This window comes from Dinoponera quadriceps, unplaced genomic scaffold, assembly GCF_001313825.1.
Source record: "Dinoponera quadriceps isolate SergipeBrazil2010 unplaced genomic scaffold, ASM131382v1 scaffold8292, whole genome shotgun sequence".
Classification (NCBI taxonomy): domain Eukaryota; kingdom Metazoa; phylum Arthropoda; class Insecta; order Hymenoptera; family Formicidae; genus Dinoponera; species Dinoponera quadriceps.
This window is the reverse complement of record NW_014562263.1, coordinates 59894-78194: the sequence shown is the minus strand read 5'-3', so window position 1 is coordinate 78194 and position 18301 is coordinate 59894. Positions and strand designations below refer to the sequence as shown.

Genomic DNA, 18301 nt, shown 5'->3' with positions numbered 1-18301 from the left:
ACTGAAAAAAAAACGGGTAAAAAAGACGTCAAGCATAAACAGCTTCCTGAGTTGGTAAGCCATAAGAATAAGTTGTTGTCATAAAACATCATTTCTTACATGTTTTTAAATTTTCCATCATAGTCTACAAACGATGATGTCTATACAAACAATTCTTGTGGACTCCGAAAGTGACCTACCAACCCCGGAAGGTATTAACACTTAACTTCCTATTTTACCTTTTTTTTTTCAGTTGAAACACGAATCTTTGAAAGATATCTATTGAACGGAAGGGTATCTATTGTAAATTTAACATTATATTTATGTACTTTTACATACTTTACATATTTCCCATGTTAAGTGTCATTAACGCAAAAATGTCAGTGGACCGTTTTTAAAGCAAAATTGTTTACTGTGCGGTGTTTACGATGCATCTGCGAGACGTCAGACGGTACTATTTTTGTGCGATTTGATAGCGGATTGGTAAAAAGGTCTGAAGTTAATATTGTAATAAGCTAATGACGGTAAATATCGGCGGTCACGCGCCAGCCAGTCCACATCGTATTGTTGTACAACTCGAAAAACAACGCGACGCACGCTCCCGGCGATTCGTCGCGCCGCACTGTCTCCTTGTCATTTCCTTTGTCATCCGATAGTGGCGTCCGTTTGTCCTTCGCCGGCGTTTCTTTGTCGACGGTGGGACCGATGGGATGGGTCGGTACGGAAGATATCGTGACTGAAATTCGTCCTGGAATGTTGACCTCCTCCGAGACGGGACGTAACCCGGCGACTTGCGCTGAGACGTCGAGACGATGGTTGGCGTCAGTCTGCTTCGGCGGACGACCGTTCCCTTCCACCTTTGACGCTATCTGCATCCTCTACCTTCGTTATTATCGTGTCCGAACCTTCGCTATCATCGAACCCACTCGCCCTTATCATCTTTCTCGCGATATCGAGTAACACATATCTATATGTATTATCCTCGATGGTTCCCATTTTTCTCGTACAGACACAAATTGGTAGAAACGTGTGCATGATTCAGCTATATATCTCGGAATAACAATATTTTAACATTAAGCGAGGCTCAGAAGTCCCTGTGAGAATCGCCGACGTTGATTTTTAGGGACGCACAGGGTGACTTCCTCGCATTAAACTCAGATTAACATGTTGACTGTCGTGCTGATTTCCACGCTGAATTTGGTGACAATTATCAAAATGTATCGTGTAAAGGATTTTTCAACAATTGCGTCTAAAAATGATCTGTATTTTAGAAAATAGTAATAGCCAAAATAGAAATTTGAGAAATAGGGCGTGTTGAGGATTTTTAGAAGTCGGGCCGTAAAAAAAGTCGCCAACATCAATACTTGGTGCTTCCGCGGCAAAAATCTTTTTCCACAGTTTTCGAGATTCAGACAATCGCACAGGATCAATATGACCCTGTTCGCCCGGTGCGAGCGTTTTTTCAGAAGCGCGCTGGTCGAAGAGTTAATCAGAGAGATTGATGCGAGTCGTCCTTATCGTACGCAAAAACAATATTCCATTCATCGCATCGGGGCCCCGCGCGATAATTGACGCGAAAGGTCGTAACGGTACATTTAAATCCCGCTCGCGGGAGTCGTTATACATTCCGCTAGCGCGGCCAGAATTTCGACTCGAATTCGAGTCAGGCGACGGCTGGCTTTTTCGACTCGGCCGGCGCCGTGGACGCGCGCGCGATAAAACGAGCCGCGCTACTCGCCGACTGTGGCGCCTCCGCTGCTGGCGCGGCCATGTTTGACAATCTACTTTGTGTGTTTAGTATGCTGCGGTCGGTGTATCGGCGCGCCGAGACGGGACGAGCCGTGAGGGGGAGAAGAAGCGGACGGCGCGGGTGAGGAGGAGGAGGACGACGGCGGTGGTGGAAATCGGTGAGCACGCTCTCATACGGAGAGACCTCGTGCGTGCCAGTCGCGTTGCCGAGCATAGCCGAGTCGGAGTCGTGCGCCGTGGTCAGTCGCGCGCAACAGTTCGTCCCGCGACGAACGTCGGTCAGTTCGCGCGAACGATATTGCGAGAAGGAGGCGAAGAAGAGGGTGACGAGACCGCGCTGCGTAGATCGAGAAAAGAAACGCGCAGTAACATCGTTACGCGACGATCTCGTTTTCGTCATCGTCCGCGAAGTGCCTCTCTCTCTCGCGCGTACGTACGAGTTACGCATCCGATCCGGTGCGCCGGTCTCTCCCACTATCTGTCCGTCGTATACACCTTTCCCCGTTCTCCCGTTGCATCTCCAGCGCGACCGAGCGATTTCAAGAATGTGACAGTGCGCGTCCTCGCGTTCGGTCGGGTGGTTCGCGCGACGAACGAGTTTTCGCGAGCGGTAGTAGCGGCCGGCGATGGATCGCGGCGCGTCGTCACGGTGAAAGAGAAGGGACGGTGTGGTGGATAGAAGAGACAGAAGAAGGGAAAGAAGGACGGACGATGCGAGCGGAAAATGTCACTCGGTGATACGCGCGCACGGATGACGGGGAGTGATCAACGGAGCGACGATCGTGAGTCCGAGGTTGTTGGAAGAGTGTCGTCGCGGCGGCGGTGGCGATCGTCGTCGTGCTCGTCGTCATCGTCGCTACGCGGTGCCGGCGCGTCGCCGGCATTGGCGACGGCGCGAGATCACCGGGAACGACGTTATCGCGTTCTGTCGCGAGCGAGGTCGGGCTACTACACCACGGCAACGCCGTCGTCATCGCAGCAGCTGACGAGAGTCGCGAGCTCCTGAAGAGGATCAGCGGCGCCGCCGCGGGGAGATTTTCGCGGCGCGACGTCGCCGGTGTGTGTATACACACACCCAACGAATTCGCGCACATCGTCTCACGTGTGTGTGTTGGTGTCGGGTCGCGAGGTTAAGGCACCGCGCGTCGCCCTCGATACCGCGACGGTCGAGGAAAGTAAAGGCCGGGTGTCGTGCGTGCGCCGACCGATTCGTGTCTACCCTCCCCCCTCCACTGCCCCCTCCCCTCATCTTCTTTCTCTCTCCCGTACGTGCGACGGATAAGAAGAAGCGTACGACGATACAGCAGTAGCAGTGCGCGGCCGTCAGTAACCTCGACGGTGACCGTTGCACCGTGTGTGCGCGATCCGTTCCTTCGCTCGCTCGCGGCGATTCGCGCGCGTGGTGTGCGCGCTTGTACGTCCGCGCGCCGCGGCCGCCGACGACGCGCGTCGACGACTGGCGTCTGCGAGTCGCTGTCGGCGCGATGCCGACAGTCGCTCACGGACGTCCTGCGGATTGTTTTCGTCGTACCGTGTCGGCCACGATAAAGCGGAACTAACGAGAGGGACTAGAATCCGTCGTGCGAGGGAGGTTCGAAGAACACTTGAGGAAAGGCAGGTCGGGAAAACATTCTCGGAAGAGCTCTCGCGTCGGAGATTGGTCGACGGATCTCGACGAGAGGAGACCCTGTTCCGAAAGCAGGAAGAACACAACAGTCAACAATTGGCCAGCCGAGAGCTCACGTAAATGAGAGTTCAAGGTCTGCCGGTAACGGTGGCGGTGTTGGACCAGAGCACGTTTACGCGATCGAGGTACTCACTCGACGAACAGAACCGGACCGACGCTCGTTCTTCTTCTTCCCATCGTCGTCGCCGGTCTCGTTGGAAGTCGGAAATATTCCCGGCTGCGAGACGCGCACATCGGCCCGTAACTACCGCCGGCCGGGCGGAGCAGCAGGCCGGAGAAAGGGGAAGAAGGGAGAGAGAGGAGAGGATCCGCGAGGGAACGGAGCTCTCTGCTGCGCCGCGGTGGACTGTCACACTATTTCGGGACCGTGATCCAAAGTGCGCGCGAGATACGCGCGGGCATAAATAAATACACACGCGACTGTGTGTATGTGTGTGTGCGTGAGAGAGACGTATATGTGTGTGAGTGGTACGTGCTGCGCCGTCTGTGATCCCCCGGTTTTCGCGTGTGTCCTCGCGGGAAAAAGTGTTCGACGGTGCGTACTTCGTGTTTGGTGAGAAGCGGAAGAAGAAGGCGAACGCACAGGAGGAAAGTAAGAGAGAGAGATATATCCAGCGGAGGGTGCTCGAAGAGGGAGAAGGTGGCCAGCGCTTGTGGGCCCCGAAACGTCGGCGGGATCGCCCGGCCGACCGCGTGTGGTCTGGCCCCCCTCCCCCCCCGTCCGGTCCTCCTCCTTTTGTTTTCCTAGGCGGCAACGTTGAAAAGGACTGGCCACCAAATGCACGTACCGCAAATCTTGTTTCATGTTCATGTTCTGGAGCAAACGGACGGTGCTCACTAAACGTCTGCTAAAGGCCAAGGTCCGTGGGGAGCATGAAACCGAGTGTGAAGCTCAAGAGGACTCGTCACGTATTCATCGCACTAGCAACACGAGCGGCGTTGCCGGCGGTTACGATACGAGCAGCAACAACAACAATAATAACAACAACAACGCGACGGCGGGTCGAGTGAGCAGGAGGAGCGCGGTGCGAGGAGGAGCGGCGGCAGCGTTGTCAGCGGGCGCGGGATACGGCCGCATCACCACCACCACCGCCACCACGACGACGACGACGACGTCGTCGTCCACCAGCAGGCTCCACCAAGGCTGCTGCGGCGGCGACTCGAGCCAGGATGACGACGAGGATCCCAGCAGATTGATGAGGTGCAAGGAGCTCCTCAAGACGCTCAAGGAGAATCAGCTGGAGATGCTGTTGAGCGCCGTCGAGAGCTACGGCGCCGATCTCGGCTCGTGCATCCTCGTGCCACGTCAGCAGCGAGGACTCGACGATCATCACCGCTCGACGTACGATCACCAGCAGCACGAGCAGCAACAGCAATACGGCGGCAGGCCGCATCGTCACCATCCCCGTCATTTCCATCATCAGCGCTATCGTCATTATCGCCACCACCGCTCCCGACATCACCGTTCGTCCTCCATCGAGGACGAGCAGGAGAGCTGCTCCGAGGAGTCCACGTCGCCGATGAGGTCGGCCGACGAGAGGTACTGCGGCAAAGCGGGAAGCGCCGTCGGCAGCGGCGTCGTGCCGGTGAGAGGAGGAGGACCGTCGGCGGCCGAGAGCAGCGCACCGAGCGACCCGCACCTGCTCTGCTGCCAGATCTGGCGGTGGCCGGATCTCGAGCACTCCTCGGAGCTCAAGAGACTTCCTATCTGCCATTCCGCTAAAGACCCCGTATATATATGCTGCAACCCTTACCACTGGAGCCGGCTCTGCAAACCCGGTGAGTGAATCCCCCCCGTTTTATTTATCTCCGTCACTTACACGAGCCCGTACGTTCGAACGTACGTACATCGATGTTACTAACGAGTCAACTTGTCGTGATCATTGATTGTTTCAAACAGAGCACGGTTACCGCCGTGTTTAGAAAGACAAGCGAGAATGTTCGCGTCTCTTGTCTTGTTAGCGCGTTCAGAATACGAGCCTCGGTGTACACGAACTCCACCGACAAACTCACAGGATAGGATTCTATATTAAGAAATAAGTAAAGAAACTTGGTGAATGTATGTATTCGAACAATTGGTTTCTGAGACGTGGTTGCCGTGATCGCAGTTTTAACAAATATATTCTACTCGTTAAATCGTGCTTCACAAATGAATAACTAGACAGATGTCGTTATAAAAATTGTTCGAAATACCTGCCTCCCTTATCAATGCACAATTGACATCTGTGGAGTCAAGATGCGCGCACATGTTCGAATATTACTTCACTATTTCTAACGAATCTAACCATATTGGATTCTTGGAGCAGTTCGTCTAGGTCATTTTTACAGAAATATAAAAATTGAAAAATATTAATCTTCAAGAACAGGTAGAGAAAGTATTGCGTTAGCTTCCTTAATCCACTTATCGGGACACATTTTCTTTTATCATGTCGTCTTCCGAAAGACACATCTCGAAAACCAAGCTTTTGCGGACTATATACTAGAGACTATATACTAAGAGACTGTTTCACTTATCCTTCAACATAGAATTTGTCCCGTAAGTTTGCCGGTAGACTCCAGATACAGTAATACTCTCTGATCAAGAAATAAACCGCCCGAAGATGAACCGAAGATATCGGACCGACTTGCGAATTACGTAATGCGCGCACGCTAATCCGCGCTAATACATCCCGAATGTTGTGTACACCGAAACTCGCCGGCGATCGAATTATCGATAGTGTTCTCGCGCTATCCTCAAGTGGCCGAATTCGTGGCGTCATTGTTTTCATTTTATTATGCTCGAGGTAATTTCGATAGCCGACGATATTTGCTCATCATCGATTACCGAAGCATAATTTTATCTTAATTGGATAATATAGTCTATATATGTTAAGAAAGGCAATAAGGCTTAATGTGCCGCCAAGATCTCTTAGGCAGTACCTTCTTTTCTCCGTAGTCCAACAAGAACATTATACAAAATGTACTCGTATTTCAATGTAAGTCGGTTGTGTGTTGCTGCGAATTTATTATCTAATCCTACTGATTTCGTCATCATCTGTAGCATTCGAAGAATCCATCATGCGTGCGATTTCTTAACTCTCTTCTATGCACTGATAAAATCAATCAATTCTTTTTATTTTTCCTTCATATATATAATAGCTATTTCTCTTTCTCATATTCCACACAGACGACATCCACGAGACTATTTTGTATTGTATGTTAAATAGGTTTTCCTCCGTTAATAAGAATGATTATCATTACTACAAGAAAAGTTGGCCGAATCACATATAAGTTGCCGGGCGTCAAGAGGAAAACTAATACATAACTTTTCTCCGCGCTAGATATTCAGAATAGAGAATTTTTTCACCGCTGCCGCATCGCTCGACGATCAAACACATATATGCCGAAAATACACAAAGAATCGGGGACGCGACCGTGCTGTTTAACGATGTCGGGCGTGTGTCTAGCCGTTGACACCGGCATAATTTAACGTCGTGTACAGCTGGCATTGTAACGGCAGTAAACCGCACGCTAATCGTCACCTGCCCGCGCGTCTCGCTCTCGGTGCTAACGAGCCTAAAGACTCGGACTGATGTAAAACGGTAATTTATTACCAATAGACGCGAGGATTAGGCTGGCGTCTTCTACCTTGTTACGTTCGAAATATAGACAGGCAATATACATTCTCGCGAGGAGTCCCGAGGTGTGTCGAGTGTCAATATCGACGATCTCCTAGCAACGCGAAAGTCGAGAAGCCGCCGAGCGACGGAGACACGTGTTATTTGCGCAAAAGAAAAACCAATGTCGCTCCTTGAATTTAAAAGCGCGACACGCGCAATTTCGCGAGACTCGTCGAGTTAATCGATTAACTCGTGTTACGCTTGTGTGTGTGTGTCGATTATTATTCTGCATACAAGCTCTCAAAAGACATTAGCTTTGACGGAATGATAGAATTTTATTCGATTCCGAACGTTTAGAATTTTCAATGTGCACGTGAACGACGGTTCGCGTGTGCATCGCAAAATATAAGCGTTGTGAAAAAAAGTTAACAATTTCCACGAGTTTCTTCATCAACTTGTAATGTTTGGAATGTCACGGTCGACTGATAACCATCACACATCATCACATCCATTTTAATATTAACGAGCAAACGCGACAATCTCGACGTCGACTTTCGAAAGTTTTTGTTCACAAAGGCACTTTCAACTTCTCAACGGTGTCTCTTCTCGTGTATGTACCAGCAACTGTATCGTGCGACTGATATTTTACGCTTCGCGTAAATGTTCTTTTGTCGGGTTTAAGAGGAGTTCGAAATTTATGAGCATCTCTGGAATTGACTGTCCTTCGGTCAGTCCCGAGACTTGTCGGGATTCTTCGTCGACGGTCACCGTTGCGTACGTAACTTCGAGCGCGAAAAAGCGCATCCTACAAAGTGCGGGCGAGCGAACGAGCGAGCAGGCGCCAGCAGAACGCGCCTTTACGTACCCCGGTGATCGTTTAACCCGCCGTGAGGTCCGACGAGAGCGAATTCGATCGCCGGCGCGCGGTGTTTTAACGCACGTAAGCGAAGAATATCATTTCGAGAAGCGTCCGGTCGTAGCAACTTGTCATTCGATTGCGACAAGAATATTTATTCAGATTATAATTTTGAAAACTCGGAAAAAACCTTTTTTTTCTCTTCCAATTTTTCCGTGGATTTCTTATCTTCCACACGGAAATAAGTAAATATAATAGGTTTTAATTGAATATACGCAAATTTTTCTAAACGGGTGTTTTCCAGCCCTTCAGAAGACAGAAGCCGAAGAAATCAACGGGAAATTTGGATAAAAACCGGATTCTTTCCGTACCTTCAAAACTAAAATTTTGGTAGAGCTTAGTTATTTAATATTTTTAATTCTTCCAAAGATATCTGAAAGATATCGACTTCTATTTCGGACATAATGATGTAACTGCTGGAAATCCGGTTATTTCTTTAAACGACACATGCACGAGATAGATTTGAGCGCTCGTCAGAATACGCCAGCGAGTTCGGGTTTCGAAATTGTCTTGAAGTATTCGGAATGACTTAACGTCAGAAATGGCTCGATACGGCAAATTTATGTTCCTCCTTTTAATTAATTTTAATTCGACACGATGTGCAAACATTAGATCGAGAATCTGGACGGCGACACGCATACACACGCACGCACGCCGCGCCTCGTGGCATGAATTATAAAAATACAGAGGAAACTTGATGTGCATAATAAATAGCCGATAGCAAGTTTGGCCCGTACGAAATAAACGAGCATTAGGCGGCGCCGAGGATACGCCTCGCGGCCGTGCGGATAAATATTTAATTCTCGGATAAGAGATCCATTCTCGTAAGTCTCGTTAATTGAGCCGATAAATAATGCCGGCTAATTACGTCGTCGACACGCCGGCGCGCGCGCGCGCTTCGACGAGGATGCTGGCGATGTTTCTGCGACGGATTATAGAGAGTTTACGTCGCTCGGTGACGTCGCGATAAATCGAAAACGCGCGCGAGCGACGATGAGTTCGCGAATGGCAAGACTCGATGGAAAAAAAAACACCAAGATAACGCTGCTGCAAGCGCGCAATTCAAATGTTTATTAACGCAATAGAATTCTAAAATCGCGGTCGAGAGCAAAGAAAGTGATGAATATCGAGACGCGCGTACGAGAAGGAAAGGAGTCCCGTTTCTTTTCGGAAGATTTATTTCGGAGCGTTATTTATTCGGTAAGATCGAAGGCGCGCGCGGGCGATTGTAGGCTTTTCCTTTTCTCTCGTCTAATCGCCGCGCCGAAAAAAATACGATCTCTGACGCGACCATTCACGCGAGAGAGCGTCCACCGGCGCCGTCTAATCGCGCGACGACGCACGATTCGTCACAGTCGAGCGCACCGCAGCGCGCGATTTATCGATAACATCGAGCGTTATTGCTGGAAAATCGTATCAGACAGGCGCGACTGAATCCGCGACGCGACACACCTCCGCTGCAAGGGGGGAGGAAAAACAGATCGCGATGCAATTTTATGCCCTCGCGGGGAGATAAAGCCGCGCGCTGAGGACGGACAGGCGCGTTTAACAGCGAGCGTTTGTGAAAGAGAGCGAAATAATGAAAGATAGCTCGAATTCCGATGCTGAGGTTTCCACACCTAATAACATTGCGCGCTCGCTCGCGTATCGCGAGTTTAACGAAAAAGCCGAGGCATTTGGGGAAAAAGCGATAGAGAGAGTACGTAAAATTCGGAGACATCCCGACCGCGTCCCGAAGAAAGGAAAAGGTCGAGCTCTCAGCGTCGAGAAAGAAAGAGAGTCTCGGAGAAAACTCGGAGAATAATGCGACGTATGTTGGAAATAAGGGACGAGAAAAAGGAGCACGGGAGCAAAACCGAGGGAGAAAGAGAATAGAGAGAAAGAAAGAAGCGCTGACCAATAACCGTGCAATCAAAGTTATAGCCAGAGAAGGAAATGAATCTAAAAATAAAACTTATATTGGGCGAGTCAGTAGCGGTTGGCGGAAAGACGGTGACGTGAGAGTGGGAAGGGTTGGTCGACCGGCGGCAACGACGGCGACGAGAGGTAAAGAGAGAAAGAACGAACGAACGGAGAAAGAGCGAAGCGAGCTTAGCGGCGGCAAGAGGGAGCGGGTGGCAGACTGAGGACGGGGCGCCGAGCATGTGCGGTTAGGAAGGGCAGCGGCGCACCGGCGACGAGGAGATACGCGGTGCGAGCGGGGACGGTCCGTCGCGGCCGTCGGCGGGACCGTCGCGCGGGGTGGCGAGGTGGGACACGACGACGCGAAGAGAGAGAAAGAGAGTGGGGGGAGGGAGGGGGGCGCAGGCCGGCGCCGCTGCGTGTCATTGCTGGCGCCAGCTAATTGTCGAGGCCAGCCGGCATTAGCCGAGGAGCTGACCGAACTGAGTCGAACCCCACGAACGAAGGAAGGAAGGCGGGCAGGCAGACAGACACCAGGCACTTCGACTTGCCTCGAATCGGCCGAGAAACCCCGCCGAATCCCGCCTCCGCATCGGCGGAATGGCTCGCGTTAAAATAGAGCGGCGTTTTTTCGATCTCGTTCCGATCCTCGCGTTCGATCAAAATTTCGCGGAAAAATGAGCTGCCGGGACCGCCAGAATTGAAGGCTGCAACTTTAATGTCCGCTAACGCGGAGTTCGCCTCGAGTCGAGTGAAAGGGAGGGAATGATATTTTATTATTTACGTATTCTCCTGAATCTTGATACGTCGTCATTTAATTTTCAGCGCAGAATGATTCTCCGATTCGTCCTTACGGGTGAACAAATTAGTTGAAAGTTCGATGGATCGCATTATGGACCGCGTAGATTTACCGGAGCGGTTCGCGGGCGTAAATACGCCCACTCGCGACGCCAACGACCTTCGATCGTCGAGATTTTTGTGATTCACCGAAATTGGGCGCTGCGAAGGCGTCCGGGGAGGGGGGGGGGTCTTGGCCGGTACCGAATGTTATTATATCTCGGTCTCTGGGACACAGATGCGCGTTTTAATAGCTTCGACGGATCGGGAATAGGTTTCCTGGGAATTCGAGCGTCGCCGCGCGATGCGTAGCAAATTCCGCAGGCACTTAAATCAAACTTCCTTGTTCAAAACAACAAAGACCTCAGGCGCGCGAACACGGAGCCTTTCGTCGCGCGACTGTTGACTATCCACATGCTCGCATTCCCGATGATATCATTTCCGCAGCGTATGTGGCTTAGAAACACGCGTGATCGCGAGGAAGAAGAGGAAAAAAAGAGGAGAGAGAGAGATAGAAAGTAGTGTGATTTAGCCTCTCTCGCGCGCTTAAACGCGAATAAATCTTTCGCGAAAGACACGCGCTCGAGAAATCGTCGTGTGTGTACTTGACACACATTTTATTTCGCCGATGTAAATATTTGATTCTCGATCCGCGGGTATTTTAGTGTACCGCACGTGCAACGACACCGTGTAGAACGCGCACGCGGTTATTTGGCGTCCGTGTCGCTCGAAATAGCGCGCATATTCGTATCGCGTCCGTATTCGATGCAACAAAGAGCGAGCGAATGCTCCTCCGTCCGTCCCACATAACCGATACACGCGATGACGAGTAATCATGGTGGCAGCATTCTCGCCTATTTTTTTCTCTTTCTCTCTCTCTCTCTCTCTCTCTCTCGTCAGCTCGATTTACGCTCCACGTCGGTTCTCGGACGCGCGACCATTGTCAGCGCGATCGCCGATACCGTACGCTAATTTCGTATCAGATCGGCGGCGCGAGCGTGTTTTATCGCCGCGTAAATCGCTCCCGCGGTGGCGCCTTGTTTTCGTAACGCGACGCAAAGTCGCCGTCTTTATCTGTTTTTACATTCGGCGGCGTTCGAACATTGCCGAGGCGGCCGTTAATAATTCACGCCGGCGAATCGATTATCATCGGTCGGCGGCGGCGGCGGAGGTGGCGGTGATGTCGTCGTCGTCGTCGTTACGCAAACCGTCGCGCAGGTTTTTATCGCCGCCACGTTCCGACGCGTAATGTGCGCGACTTTCTCCGCCCCTCTTCCGCCGCAACGCGTGCATTCATTCATGTCCGAAAGTCCACAGGAAGCGATTTCCACGTGTCGTAGCGCTTTTCTTTTTCCTCTTCTTGCGCGACGACGACGACGATCCTATCGCCGGTAGACGGTGCGAACGACGTGTCGCGGCGCGCGCGATACGTGGAATAATATGTCGCGATTTCTCAGCTTGTATCAGACTGAGGCTGTTAAAAATCACGGGTCACGGATCGGAGATTGGAACTTGACCAGTCGAGTCGATCGACTCCTCGAATTCCAATTTCAAAAACTCCTGATCACCTGTATCCGACTTTTGATCTATAGTTTAAAAGTTTGTATTTTTCAATTTTTCTACGGATAGAAACTGAAAAATCGCGGAAAAATGGGGAAAAAAATAGATGAAGAAACGAGGTTTTCCAGCTTTTTGCAGGAAGAAACCGAAAAAAGCCCGGTTTCTTCCGAACCTTTCAAATCAATTCGATACGATACTTTGGCGCTCGCGACTTTACCACCGCGATTCGTGAGACGTTCCTTCACTTTTTGCAAAACTGCCGGCGTGCAGTTCTTCTTCGCTTATTGATCGCCTCGTCGTCGCGCACGTGCGCGCGACATTCCCCGTGCTTTGAAATCGATATATGTGACGCGCCAGGCGGGATGAGTAGGTTAATAAGTACATTAACATTTATCGTTCGTGACTGACAATCGCGTAAACAGGCGTAGGAATGGTTAGCTTATAGAGTCGCGTATCCCGCCCGAACGGGACGGAAGGGGAGAGAGGTGGAGACACTCTCGGCGCGGCCGGCTTATTACGTAACGGCACGGGAGCGCCGCGTTTATTATAAGTGCCTTAATTAGAGGCTAAAATATCGCCGTTTAACTCGCGCGCATCTTGTTATTCAAATCGTGCCAACTCTAGCTCAAAGTTCGAGGTGCGTCGATGAGCGACACGCCGCCGGCTTTTATTAAAGCTCGGCGACGCCGGCGGCAGCCGGTCGGCTCTTCTCCGCGACTCTGGAGGGAAAGAGAGGATCCCACGTGTGTGTAGGCGCATCAAGCGGCCATTACGCGTCGACGCGACGCCGCGCTCTACGCCGTCGCGCTCGTTATCGTCTAGGAATTTCGGGGCGATTTCTCTCCCGCGTCGTATCGCGCCCGCGCTCGACAGACATGTCTTTCGAAATGGATTTTCTTTACTTTTCGGATGTCCCCTCCCGGAGATTATCCCTCCCGTCTGTGTATTTTGTGACGGTTGTTATTATTTGCAGGAACGATGCGACCGATAAAAGTAATCGGTCTTCTTCTTTTTCCAAATAACCACAGATATAACGATAAAATCTCGCGTGGAAGTGTCTTGTTTTTTCTTTCTTGTCTCGAAATACGCATCAGTCCGAGTAATTGGAGCGCTTCCTCGGTGTGTTCTCTGGAGGAGAATCGCTCCATCGATCACGGTTGGCTCAAGAGGTATCATATTTTGAAAGAACACCACATCGATTTCACGTTTATTTCGAAGGAAAAGTAATTTTTGCAACAACACACTTAGTTTTGTCCCCGAAATGTTTTCGTCAGATTGTAACATTGCGATAGGGTGTAATCGAGCGCTTGATTAATGATATTGATTTCGCGGGTGTTTTTGAGCCAAGTTAATTTGCGAAACATTCGTATTCACGAAGAAGTATTGTTCGGCCAAATTGAGTGTCTGGATAAAGGCTAATTGAGTAGCGAGCTCTTTTTGGTCGCGGCGGGTGAGTTCCTCGAGGATGCAATTACTTGTTTGTACATACGTATCTCGGCCATGCGCTGCCAGCGACGGCGGGGTTTCGTTTTCTTAGGTGCGGAGCGTCGGGTTACCTTGACGTTTGAGATATTCGCGCCTCGGTTTGTCCTCTATACTTTCAGGGCGATACGTAAAAGGACGAAAAACGGCATACCGGTTTCGCCGCTGCGCCAATAATAGAATCCCTCGCCGCTTTTGGGCCTGGACTTCTCTCTAACGGGCGCCCGCGTCGTCGTATGTCGCGCGATACTTCGCGTTGTCCTGGTTCGCGTCGTATGCCATTAATTCGACTTAATCGAAAGCCGCGCGGGACCTTGGGTCCGTTTCTCAATGCCCTCCTGCACGGTCGATACCGAGCAAGTTTGGCCGAAAGTGACGGAAACGGTAGTATACACGGACAGCGTGGATGCGTTATATAAATCATTTAACGATGCCCGCTTCCACCTCCTCTAACAATTGGCCAGATTTGAGCTACAGATTACAGATAAAAATATCAAAATAGAGATAAAATTGCTTACGTATGCTAAACACGCTACATAAGATTGAAAGTTTCACGTCTAACTCGATGAGAGATTATTGTCGCTTAAACTTGTATTTCTCGCAAGAGAAGTGATATCGGAAAGTTAGAGCGGGAATAACGAAGATTGAAGTCAAATTAAATCATATAAATAAGGACATTAAAATGAAATATCGTTGTTTGAACCTCCGTATTTCCTACAAAGACACGAAATAAAATGGAAGGTTTTAACTATCATTCTTTTGATTTCAGAGTCGCCGCCACCCCCGTACTGCCTTATCACCGACAGACTGAGACCCGAAGGTGAGTGTCTTCTCGTCTTTCACGCCGTAATCAGGAGTGCCTACGACGTATGAATGTACATAAATATGTGTCTGTGTATGCGTGTGCGGACACGCTTGTTGTCTTCGTGCAACCATGCCGGCGATAACTCATGTTTATTGCTTGCAAACGTTTGCCGTACAAGCAGCGAGGTTCGTCTTTCCTAGCGTGTGTTGTGTCTCACGACCTAGCCCAAAGCAAGGTTAGGGATAATCCGGGACGAGAATGCGTGACACCGTTTCTCTCTCTCTCAGATTTTCGCACCTCTGAAATCATCCCGGTATTGCAAACCGGTCGGTGTATAATATTTTAATATCCCGAGGCAATTTTCATGACAGGATTAACCCTTCGTTGGCACACTTACTTTTTAAAAGCCGCATTATCGCGATATTTAATTCCATCGTAAAATATCCTTTTTTATACATTCTGACGTGTGGCTTTTCTTTAATTTGATACGCGATCGCCGATGAGTCGAATTAACTTGCCGTACGTTGACGACGGATATTCGCGCGCGACGATCAAGCTTGATAAATAAGATCAGGTGTTGATATGCTTCTTTTCGTGCATCGGGAACTCGATATTGCGACATCGTCCAATAAGGCGGACAAACAGAAGACTACCGTGAGAATGCCATGAGGATCTACACTGTGACGCAGATACACAGTTATATCCTGGTAACACGGTTCTCGGAAGTTCTTTGGGCCTTCGGCGGCTAAAGTCAACAAGTAAACATTCTTATTGCGAATATGTCAGAAAAAACTGAACAAGTGCAAGTAAACGAAACGAAAATCGGAATAACGTGCATTTGCTCGCGATTCGTCGTGATTGCGACTACGTGCTGCCGTAAGCCGATCCTGTTGATCGTGATATACCGATAGGTTTCATGGTATCGCCGTTTCAGCGGTTGATCCGCCAGCTAATATCGACCCACCGGGCTGGAGGCTGATCGATCTCGCGCGCATCGCCGATATTGACATTCAACGCGACGTAAAATCGCGCTTTTTACTTTTTCATACCGAAAGTTCCGATTATAAATTATCCTATAAAACATCTCTTAAATTATAAAATTGTGTTATAGTTTTAGAGTTGTGAAAAAAGTTGTTCTTCCCCAATTATTCCGCGGATTTTTTCGGTTTCCGTCTACGAAAATTCATTTAGAAAAATTTATGTGTATTTGGTTAAAATCCACCATATTTATTGTCCTCGGTAAAGAAGGCAGGAAAATAAAAATTTCGCGGAAAAAAATGAGAAAAATGAGTTTTTTCGTCCAAAACTTAAAAACTATAGATTATGTTTTCAGTTTATTACATTTATTTATATAATATTTCACTTAGCTTAACATAGAATATTACATAGTAAATTGAAAACAATGAATCGTTTATCAATACCAGGAAGCGAATTCTCGAATAATATTGATTTTTCTAATATTTCTCTCAGTTCTCTCAGGATTCTGTTATTCAAACTACCTATCGCACGTAATTCGTTTATTTTTGTATTTCATTCACAAAGTCTTCGCAAACGTAAACTTTTCCGTATTTACTGTACCGAAAGGATAATTTTCCCCGTGAACTTAAATAATAATAACTAACGTAGTTCTTCAACTAACAATACCGACAACCGAGGTGGCCCTCAGACTCACTCGCGTGATTGATGCACAAAATTTGTCATTTCGACGCTTGTCCCCCGAGGAAATTCGAGTTCGCGTCGAGCGATGTGTCGCGCGAAACACGGGCAAAGTATCGCAAAATCGAAGCCCCGATAAACATAAGGAAACCGCTTCGTAACTCGCAGAAAGACACCGGGGAGAGATGTTCGCGGCGATATTTTCTGCCGACCGCGTCCACCTCTCGCTTCCTCCTCTCCCGTCGCGCGCTCTCCTCGTCCCTGGTTTTGACTGCCGCCTCCCGCGTTTCTCTCCCTTTTCTCTCTCTCCATCCGTGCTTGATCCTAAACTGGTTCTCTCGGGATCGACGCGAGCGAGCGAGCGAGCGCGGATCGGCTCTCCAGTCATCGATAGATTCGCCACCGCCTTTCGATCGTTTTCGTCGAGAAATCCCACCGTGGTGGCGACGGTTCTCTCGTTCGAGAGAGCTGGTTGCGCAATTACGCGAGAGAGTGCTAAGTACCTCCCGATTCCTCCCGTTCATCGGTGTCCTCTTCGTTGCGTGAAGCGTTCGTAAAATAATAAGAAAAAAAGACGATCGATGGTGTAGCCGGGGTTGTTGTCGCGCGGTACTTGCACTCTTCAGTTAAACCGCGCTACTAGATATCGGTTACCGGACGATAGCGTCGGAGATAGCGTTGAAGCTGTTGCGGTATATCGTATCTTTTCTTTCTCTTTTTTTTTTTACTTCACTCTCGACGTTTGTTACTTGTGAAAAATAGTCGATAGCGTAAGCGTCTCCGTCCGGTCGGTGTTACCGCTGGCGCGTTTGTGTGCCAAGCATAATATGACGAAATAATAGCGCCTGCAGCTAGGAGAACCGCGCGTTCGTTCGTCGACGTACATGTGTGTCCGTCTCTGCGTCTATAGATTATGGACGCACTTATATATACACACACAGAACGGCGGAGAAATACTGCTGGGCGGCCGGTGTGTACCGCCCCGAGGTCAATACCTCCTGTCGATAGAGAGGACCGTGCGTACCGCGCGGGCCTCTCCGCGCATTTATATAAAGAGGATCCAGCCGCGAAGGTCCGGCGTTCTTGAAGGTATTATTAAATCCGCAGGGCGCGTTATAAATACAGACCGCCTACGTCGTCGCCCTCGATCGAGGTTGGCGCACTTGTGCTTTAAACGGTTGTTGCGATTGGACGGTGGTGTCTCGAAACCGCGCGAATTCGAAATTTCCCAAGGCATTTCTCCCTATCTTCTCCGAGCCGCACGGGTCGGTCTTCCATTTTTATTTCGTTGTTTATCGGTGAGTTAAATTTTACGGAGCGGCGCCGGGGCGTAGTATCGTCGCGTCGCAGTGGCGACCGGTTCTTTCCTTATATCGGGATAAAGCCGCCTTTAACGTTAGCTATTCGTTAAGTACGGACACTTAACGGCTCGATAACGACCGTTTTATGCGCGTGCCGGCGCGATACCGATGACCTAGAGCGTCGGGAAACACGCGCCGGCAAGTGGCTCGTTCTTCCCCGGTGTAGGAGGAAAACGGAGAGCGGTCCTCGGGAACGAAGTGACCCGCCGTAAATCTGTCTTTCGGGCGCGCGAATTTACGCCCGGTCGCGGAAACTGGGCCACCGCCGACGTCCCGCGTGCCGGAGATAAAAGTCCCGCCACTTGTTGCTGTTCGCGGGACGCGTTCGTACCGGAGATTCAGTCGAATCCATGGGGGGGGGGGGGACATNGGGGGGGGGGGGGACATTCCGAGGGAACTCGCGTTCGTGAAACGCGGCGGCGGGGCGGATTACTCGGCGGAGAAAATGCGACTGCGAGTTGACCTATCACCTCCGCGTTTTTCCGCGAACCCGTACACCCTACCGGGAAATTTTTCGAACTTCTTGTCGTCTTTATTTCTAATCCCATACGCGTATATTGTTGCTTCCAGTTAGATATTATGTAGATAAGAGCGTTATCTATTGGGCGTTCCAGGAAAGACTTTTCTGTGCGAAGTTATACATATATTATACGATTATAGCTTGGGTATCGCGAGTATATTGCGCACAACTTTTTCTATTAATCTGATAAGCGTTGATCAGCCGACGACGTTCCTTCCGGTTGCCCGTACGTTCCCGTCCCTTCGCTG

At 49.8% G+C, this 18301-nt stretch overlaps 1 protein-coding gene across 3 annotated transcripts in view; it reads left to right on the top strand.

Annotated features, from left to right (window-relative positions):
- The window catches only part of LOC106751087 (mothers against decapentaplegic homolog 6), a 71242-nt gene that overhangs the window by 14301 nt on the left and 38640 nt on the right, over positions 1-18301 (top strand). For all 3 annotated transcript variants that reach the window (XM_014631865.1, XM_014631866.1, XM_014631864.1), the window contains 2 exons: positions 1778-5194; positions 14481-14531. In XM_014631865.1, the coding sequence (XP_014487351.1) occupies positions 4219-5194; positions 14481-14531 (1027 nt within the window). In that variant the 5' untranslated portion in view covers positions 1778-4218. The remainder of the gene's footprint in view (positions 1-1777; positions 5195-14480; positions 14532-18301) is intronic.